The sequence below is a fragment of the Camellia sinensis genome, chromosome 10 (assembly GCF_055761805.1).
Source record: "Camellia sinensis isolate YWXY chromosome 10, ASM5576180v1, whole genome shotgun sequence".
Lineage (NCBI taxonomy): Eukaryota > Viridiplantae > Streptophyta > Magnoliopsida > Ericales > Theaceae > Camellia > Camellia sinensis.
The window spans coordinates 181,038,119-181,046,703 of record NC_138970.1 but is presented as its reverse complement, the minus strand read 5'-3'; the positions used below and the strand labels follow the sequence as shown (position 1 = coordinate 181,046,703).

Here is an 8,585-nt window from a genome sequence, read left to right as displayed (position 1 = left end):
ATTCAAGCATACTAGATACAAAAATCGCTTCTCCCTTCCCTTTCTTTTCCCTCCATAAATCTAAGAACACATCCTTAAAAATAATTCTAACAAGTCATGCCAAAGTTTAAAAAAAAAAAAAAAAAATTGAAGAAAGTATGAATGAATTAAAAAAGTACCACCAACCATTAACTCTATAAGAGTTACTAACAAAGAATAATCATTGCCCAAAAAAATAGTCTAGTAGAAATAAAACAGAAAAGCTTATGCATTCAATGTTAAAGTTCAGCTTGGAGCGTTCCTCTTCATTTAACATTCCTTTATGACTTTCCCGATCAGTGCCTCAGGTCAATAGTCGGGTCCAGACCATTACTACCACAGCTACTATCAACCCGAGCCCATGGCTATTATCAACTCTAATCCCCCAATGAAATAACTTCAATAGTTTCATCTATAATCATACCAAAAACCCAACAAAACTAAATCTATCGTGAGCTAGTTCGCACCATTTGTCAAATCACAGAGAGCATTCTCAAATCTATTTTTCTAAACCAAGATCGCCCCATCGAACATTGTACCTGGCTGCAAGATAGTGAGCCCCAACAGGACCACGACTCCCATAAGGATAACACTCGGGAATAGTTTTCTTCTCTTCTAGCATTTTCAATACAGGCGTGAAGAGCGCCCAAGCAGCATCAAGTTCATCACTCCGAATAAACAGTCTCCTCTCCCCTTCAATGGCGTCAAGAAGAAGTCTCTCGTATGCATCAGGAATCTCCTTTGAGTATCTACAAGGCAAAAACACAGGATAACGTTGATGAGTGTAATTTTCCAGATTTTCAATACAAATACGATCTTGAGTTCCACATTTTGTCATACAATTGTACAGAATCCTATAATCATCAATTCCCAATCATGGAATAATATGTTAAAATTTCTTTTCTTTTTTCTTTTAGAAAATTCAAATTCTGGCCTCTATATAAAAATTAAAAAAATAAACTTTCGTATTGTAGTTCTCGATATACAATCCATTTCACAAGGAATATATGGGCGTTTACAAAATATCTCATCAATAATCTACAAAAATCTTAAATTATACCTTGCTGCATAGAGAAGGTTTAGATTACTGCTTTCCAATCTCATACCCAAACCAGGGACCTTATTATTGACCTTCAAGTAGATAGCCTCATCTGGTTGCACACGGATAACAAGCTCATTTGTTGCTTGATCAATATCTGCCGCGAAATTTCGGTTGTACAGATTACCAGGCACATGCCTAAACTGTACTCTTATCTCAGCCCTGAGGAGAAAATGCAAGCATTACACGAGTAAATATCAAAAGATTCAATAGAGATGAAAGCAGTATGACTTGAGATCTCTTCTTGCGCTCCGTTTGTTTCCACAGAAAATGTTTTCTGAAAAATATTTTCAGCATGTTCTGACATTTAGTACAACGAAAAATGAAAAATGTCTTCCTGAGGTCAGCAAAAAACAAACTTGTTTGGGCAAAAAACATTTTTCACTTTTGAAAGGTAGAAAACGTTTTCCGGACTAAAGTCTTACCAACACCATCACACTACACCACCACTAATACAACCACTACCACATTAGTTTTAAAGTCGCAACCATATATAGGAAAATGTTTTCTACATAAAATATTTTTCACCGAAACAAACGAAGCTTTAGTTTCACACACCTCTGATCATGCAAAGCTTTCCCGGCTTTCATTAGAAAAGGCACCCCATCCCATCGAGCATTATCAATAAAAAGGGTGGCTGCAGCAAACGTTGGAGTTAGGCTGTCTTTGGGTACGGTCTTGTCATCAGTATACCCTGGGTAAGTAACACCCCCTAATGTGTGGCTCTTATACTGCCCTATGACGACATCTTCAAGTTCTAAAGGCCTCATTGAACGTAGAACTTTGACCTAACATCCACCAACCAATTTAGTCAAAAACACTTGACATTATCCTGTTTTAGTGAGAATAAAAATAAAAATAAAAAAAAAACCTTTTCATTTCTGATATCTTCTGCATCCAAACTGACAGGGGTTTCCATGGCAAAGAGGGCCAGTATCTGGAGCAGATGGTTTTGCATTATGTCCCTTATTATCCCATAATTGTCAAAGTACCTGAAACAACCCACACGCAAAAAGGATCATGAGTTCAAGAACAGAATGGGGCTGATTAAACACAACTACTATTTGAGAAAGAAAAATACCCTGCCCGCCCTTCGGTGCCAAAATCTTCAGAGAATATCAGCTGTACACTTCTTATATATTGCCTCGACCACAAGGGTTCAAAAATGAGGTTGGAGAAGCGGAGGACAGATAGATTCTCCACCAGCTCCTTCCCCAAATAGTGGTCTATCCTGAAAAAATAAAAATAAAAACAAATAAATAAATCAAATCATTGCCCATTACTTACTAATAAGAACCAACGCCAGTCAGAAAAAACCCACCTGAAAATTTGATCCTCCTCTAAGTATTGCTTGAGAGATTTTGTCAAAGCAGATGAGGATTCAAAATCCCGACCAAAGGGCTTCTCTACAATGACCCTTGTCCAGCCATTAGCTGACGAAGCAGAGAGGCTTGCGCATCTTACAGCATCTGTGAATACATTCGGCGGAACTGATAAATAGAAAAGGCGATTAGAAACCCTCCCACCCTGCACAGCAGTTCATCATTGTCAATCTAAAAATTTAAACAAAATTTGACAGATACATAAAGGAAGCACCTTAACCCCATTACCCATCTTGACTTTAAAGAAGGTCTAAAAATGGCTGCAAATAAACAACCAATGTGACACAAGATGCTGCAAGATCTAACCAAGAAAATTAAACAAAATCAAAAGACGGCATCCAAAATACACATTAAAATGTCCAATATTTCCAATTATGTTATTTTGCTTGAAATCAAGGTTTTAAAAAGCGACCGCAACCATTACGTAACACCGTTATGTAACGGTTTTGGCGGTTACCGCCACCCGTTACGGCCGCTTTTGCAATGTGATTGAGATTCACAGGTGTATCGGCTGTAGCAGCTGCCGTAACAGCCGTAACGGCCTGTTACGCACCGTTACGTAACGATTCCAAACTGTTTCTTTTGAAAAAACACACAAAAAAAAAGCTGAAAATGGGGGAAGAGGGACAGAAGAGGAAAGATAAAGAGAGAAAATGGAGGAGCATGAGATATAGAGAGAGAAGAGAGAAGATGAAGATCATGTTATTGATTTGTTGAAACTGTAAAACCTATGCTATTCTATTCAGCTGCTATTACTAAACCATTTTGTTTGTGTGTGTCTATCTATATATTGTTTGAAAATAATAATAATAATAAGTGTGGTCATTCTCTATTTGGTTTGGTTAAAATATGTATATATATATATATATATATATTTAGGCTCTTATTTATTCTCTTACTTTTGTCATTATTTATCTTATATTTAATAGTTAGCGATTGATTTTTGTATAACATAAAGTCATTAATTATTAAAATAAAATGTAAAAAACTCAATTTATAGTGATTTAAAAATATGAAATATATTGGATCACACTTAAAAATTTACAAAAATTGATCAATATTTATTTTTAACCCAATAAATATGATCATGGAAAAAAAATATGCATATCGGTAAGTTTTTTTCAAATTGTACGAAAAATAAAAAAATTCACGGTTCTGGTTACCGTAACCGTTGCACTACGGCCTTTACACCCCGCAACCGAAACCGCGTCACCGCCACCGTTACGGCGACTGCAACCGCTTTTCAGAACCTTGCTTGAAATACATGTCAAGCCAAGAACAAATGTATGGCATTTCCTTTTATATTTCAGTTATTATTAATGTAAATGTAGAAAACATACCAAGGAACAACTGGAATGGCTAAGGCTACATAAACATGAAAATGCATATTTCATTTCCATGAGGTTCTTCATGCCCATACTTAGGTCACATCTCTTTCTAACAATCATCCTACCAGAGTTTTACATTCTAATGATCAGATCTTATCCTTGAACAATTAACCAATGAAATGGGAACACCAACTTGAATGCTGACAAAAAATGATAATCTTTCCAGCTTAAAAGTCCAAGTATAAATGCAGCCAGTAATCCCAGCTCTAAAATGATAGTATCACATATTTTTATCTTGAAGAAATATCTTGCCGCCAAATTCCCAAGGTTGAAGTTAATGATTCTGTTATGCATAGCTTATGATGGTGTAGCAGCTCAACACAGAAAACATTTGCTATTTTAAGCCACATACCAAGAACAAGTTGCCTTTCCTTTTATTTCTGTTGCTCACTAAAAAAATTCTTAAGGATTTTGTACATTTCCCATAATTCAAAGCATACACGAAAAATCAAATCAATGGCAAACCCACACCAACTGTTAAATTGATAAATATGTTAAGATCAAGTTAATATTCAATGCCATAAGCTAGTTTTTGAGCTCCCTTGAAATCAACATGAATTTCCGTTGAAGCCAGAAGTGATGAATATAAATGAAGATATGGCAAACCCATGTGCTAATAGTCAACGACAAAAACAATTCCTATAATCTATCATTTTTTATTATATCCTCAGTTTAGATTCAGCAATATTTGTCCTTACAAAGCAGGACAAAGAATCATGATCTAAAGCATAATTGACTTGACACAATATAGTCATATTTTACAGTTTTCTACCCAAGCAAGCTTTAAATTAAAATGTTGTGCAGAACTTGGTATCACCGATCTTAAAAGTGTTCAAATCAAACTAACATTACCTCATGTTCCTTCAGTTTATTGTCAAGCTCGGCAAAATTATTTTGAGAATCATATTGACCAGAATGGTAGAAACATCTTTTAAGGAAATGTTCCATCTTTTCACCACAGTTCTCCCTGAAAAAACAAATGAAACCTCATATATTGCCGCCCACAAAAGTTGCCAAGCTCAAAAGGTTTAACAAATGGATAACACATTAAATCCCATGATGAGAACTAGAATCAAATGGAGAAGACAAGACATAACAATTGAACATCAAATCATGGACAAATATAGAGCTGAGATCACCTCTTATCAATCCGGCAAGTAAGGGTCCTACTAACCATGTTTCTAAGTTCAGCATCAGTCATCTTACTCCGAGCATAACCAAAAATAGTGAAGTGCTGCAACCAAAGAAATCCATGATTTTTACTTGAAAAAATAATTCCATTGTAGCATATGAAGGCCAACAGTTATGGGACTTGTCAACGAGTGTTATAGGCATTGGTTAACAAAGCTTAAAATGATTGTATATTTTTTTATGGAAGGCACACTCATAAAGAATGTACAAATATTTCAAGCTTGTTAACATTAACAAAATCCAACAACTATTAAGCTAACACAAATTGCAGATTAAAACTTCTAAATAGAATGATAAGAAAGGAGCAACACACTAGATATATACAAACCTCTGGGAGACAATCCTCATAATAAAGTGCAAAAAGTGCAGGAAATATCTTCTTCTTAGCAAGGTCCCCGGAGGCTCCAACCACAGTGATACTGACACTGGATTTATCTTTATTGATATCGAAACCAGCAGCATCCTTGCATTCCTCTGGGGATGTAACTGACAACAACCCATCTTTTAATTTCTTTAAAGGGGTTTTATTTTCAATCGACGTTACTCTTGCGGCCACTGCACCTGAACCAAATGACCATTCACATAAGAACTAACACTCACAAAAGGCAACCAGGGCTGTAACAAGCCAAGTCAAGTCCAATAGCAAGTTATTCAAGTTTTAAAAAAAAAAAAAAATTACTTTAAAATGGGTTCAATCTTGACTTGTTTAACTTTTAAGTCAAAGTCAAATGAGCTTTAATCAAGCTCTTAACTTGATTTTTTATAGTTCAGACCATCTCCAACGCTTCACCAAACCTGGCATCAAATTTAAATTTTGGTGAAGAAGTTATTATTTGGTGCTCCAACGGTTGCACCAAATCGATATCAAATTGAGAATTCACCAACTATTCATCAAAGTGAGGACAGAATACTGATTTCAGCAAATCAGTGTTTGTTACCGTTGGGGGAAACCAACTGGTCAGGTTCAAACAATTCAAAATTTATAGGTTCAAACAATTAAAAAATATATATATTTTGCCTTACCGGTCGACCACTAAAAGGTTCAAACAGTTCAAAATTTATAGGTTCAAATAGTTCTCGTCTTCCTTTTTTTTTTTTCTTTTTTCTTTTTTTTCAAATACTAAAATTCCTGATTACTAATTAGGAAGCCTCTATAAAAGCGTGAATTCTTTCTTTTGTGAAATTTGGTATTAAAAAAAAAACTTGGTTTGAAAACTAAACAAGTTTTAAAATAGGTTCAAGCTTGCCATGTTTAAATAACGATTCAATCGCTTTAAAGAGCTTAACGCGAGTCTAGTTCAATTAACTTTGCTCGTTTTAACAAGAAGAAAAACTTGCTAAGGTGTGGTCACAAGAAAAATGCACAATCAGATTGAGCAACAGTATAACAGACAATAAGCAACAAAATGAGCTAAAAACTTTACTAAAAGACAATTGCCATTCAAACAAACATGAAAGTCAAATCTCCAACCAATTCATGAAAAAGAGAGAGGAATTAGCAATAAGAATGAGAGTATGAAGAATATAATATTGAGGCAAAATGAGCTAACCATCTTGCATGCAAACCACGGTGGACCATGTTTTCCTGTTTGATTGCAAAGAAACCTTTCTGGGTACGAATTGCTTCTGAAAAGTCGAAGAAACTGCTATTCGATTATGCCCATAAGCCGATGATGATGGCGAAGAACAAAATGATCGACAATGCGCAGAAGAAGAAAGGGTCGACATTTCTTTGTCTCAGTTTGTAATTGAATCTATACAAGAGAAATGGGTCCAATTGTTGGTTTTACAGAGTCGAGATCGAAAGGGACTTCGGATACATCGAGGTGTCACAGCCTTGAGATCTCCGAAAGACTACTTTTAGATTTGCTAACAACCCAACACAAAACAAACACAAACACAAAGAGAGAGAAAGACAGGTGTTACACGATTAGGTTAACCCAATCGAATGGGAAAAGAAAACGATTTTTGCAGTTTTGGGTTGGTTTGTCTCATGACTCACGTAAGCCTCGAGGCTGATGGACCCAACCACCAACCCCTTTCCAAACCTCTTCTACCAAAGTCTGTTTGGGTGCTGGAAAATTATTTTTACACATTCAAATTTTCCGCTACCAATTGAGAATTAAATTTTGATTTTGAGTTTTTAAAAATAATTTTTTAATTTTTTATTTTTTGTACTATGTTGTCTTTAATAATTTTTTCCGTATTTTAGTTATTATTTTTAAATTTTTAGATTATTTAAAAAGTAAAATGTTTATAAATAAATTTAAAAGAAATTTAATAAATATAAAAAATATATATGAATTTATCTTCTGTATTTTTATTTTTATTTTGTATTTTCTGGATTTTTTTTTTCAAAAAATACACAAATTGTATGCTTAACAAGTGTATCTTGATTTAAAAAAAAAAAAGATTAAAATATCTAAAAGAGTTATTAAAAATAAAAAAATACAGTATTAAAATTTGAAAACTGTGTTTCAAAACTCTAGAACCAAACAAGTTTATTTGGGACTTTTTGGTAGGGGAATACACGGATTAGATTGGTTCGATTTTAGAGAAATTGGTTTGATTTTAGAGAAATCCAAGAACCGAATCATTGCAACTGATTCTAGAAAAATTAAAATCATAATTGAATCGTTAAATTGTAGAAATGAACCAAAACCAAATCATAGGAACTAGTTTGATTCAATTCGGTTTCACAGTTCTAGAAATTTTATATAATAATAAATATAATATGTATTTTATATTAATAAACAAATTAACAATAATTAATTTAGTTAAGTTGGTTAGAGTTTATCAATTTCAAAATAAAGGCTAGTCTTCAAATTTTATAAGTCTTTTTATATTTTAATTTTTACATATTAAATAATAAACAAATATGTCACAATCTAGTTTGGTTCGGTTAAAAATGTTGGAAATGGTTGGACAATTCTGGGTAAAATTAGAATTTTTTCCTAACTTTGGTCTATTATTTAGGTGGGACCTAAGTGTCGGGTCTAAGTGGTAACGCGTTCTATGCCGCGTTGTGATTCACGTGGTATATTTGGTTGCTTAAAACCATTATCGAGTGAATGGGAAATTGAAACCAAAGTGTGCCCCATGAAAATGGAGTTTTGGTGAAAATTTCTTAAAGTTTGTGTAAATGGCTTATCCCACATTGATTTTGTGATAAATTTTGAATGGGTTTATATAGCTTAGACTCATAACTTAGGGAGGGCCCCAAGGGACACCACAAGTTTGTAGAAGTGAGAGGTTATGGGCTAGACCCATTGGACCCAAAAATCACCACACATGCGCGGTCAGGCAGGTTGGGCTTGTTCGGCCCAATACTAATCTTTTTGGGCCAAAAATATTTAAATTTAATTTATTTTTGATAGAATAAATTCTGTCCAAATTTTTATTTTAATTTTAATTTTTGAATTCAAAATTTTATATGTATCTCTTCAAAAATTCTTTACATTTAAATCCACCCGAACAGATTTGAAATTCAAACAGATTCGATTATCT

At 34.0% G+C, this 8,585-nt stretch overlaps 1 protein-coding gene across 1 annotated transcript; it reads right to left on the bottom strand.

Moving 5' to 3' along the window:
* Positions 1-229: 229 nt before the first annotated feature.
* Positions 230-7,172, bottom strand: LOC114321238 (glucose-6-phosphate 1-dehydrogenase, chloroplastic). The gene is made up of 10 exons (XM_028268421.2): positions 6,629-7,172; positions 5,407-5,639; positions 5,027-5,121; positions 4,740-4,854; positions 2,439-2,644; positions 2,199-2,348; positions 1,989-2,109; positions 1,676-1,905; positions 1,079-1,279; positions 230-767 (listed from the first exon to the last, which is right to left on the bottom strand). The coding sequence occupies exons 1-10, from the start codon at positions 6,804-6,806 to the stop codon at positions 518-520; spliced, it is 1,779 nt and encodes a 592-aa protein (XP_028124222.1). The 5' UTR covers positions 6,807-7,172; the 3' UTR covers positions 230-517.
* Positions 7,173-8,585: the final 1,413 nt, after the last annotated feature.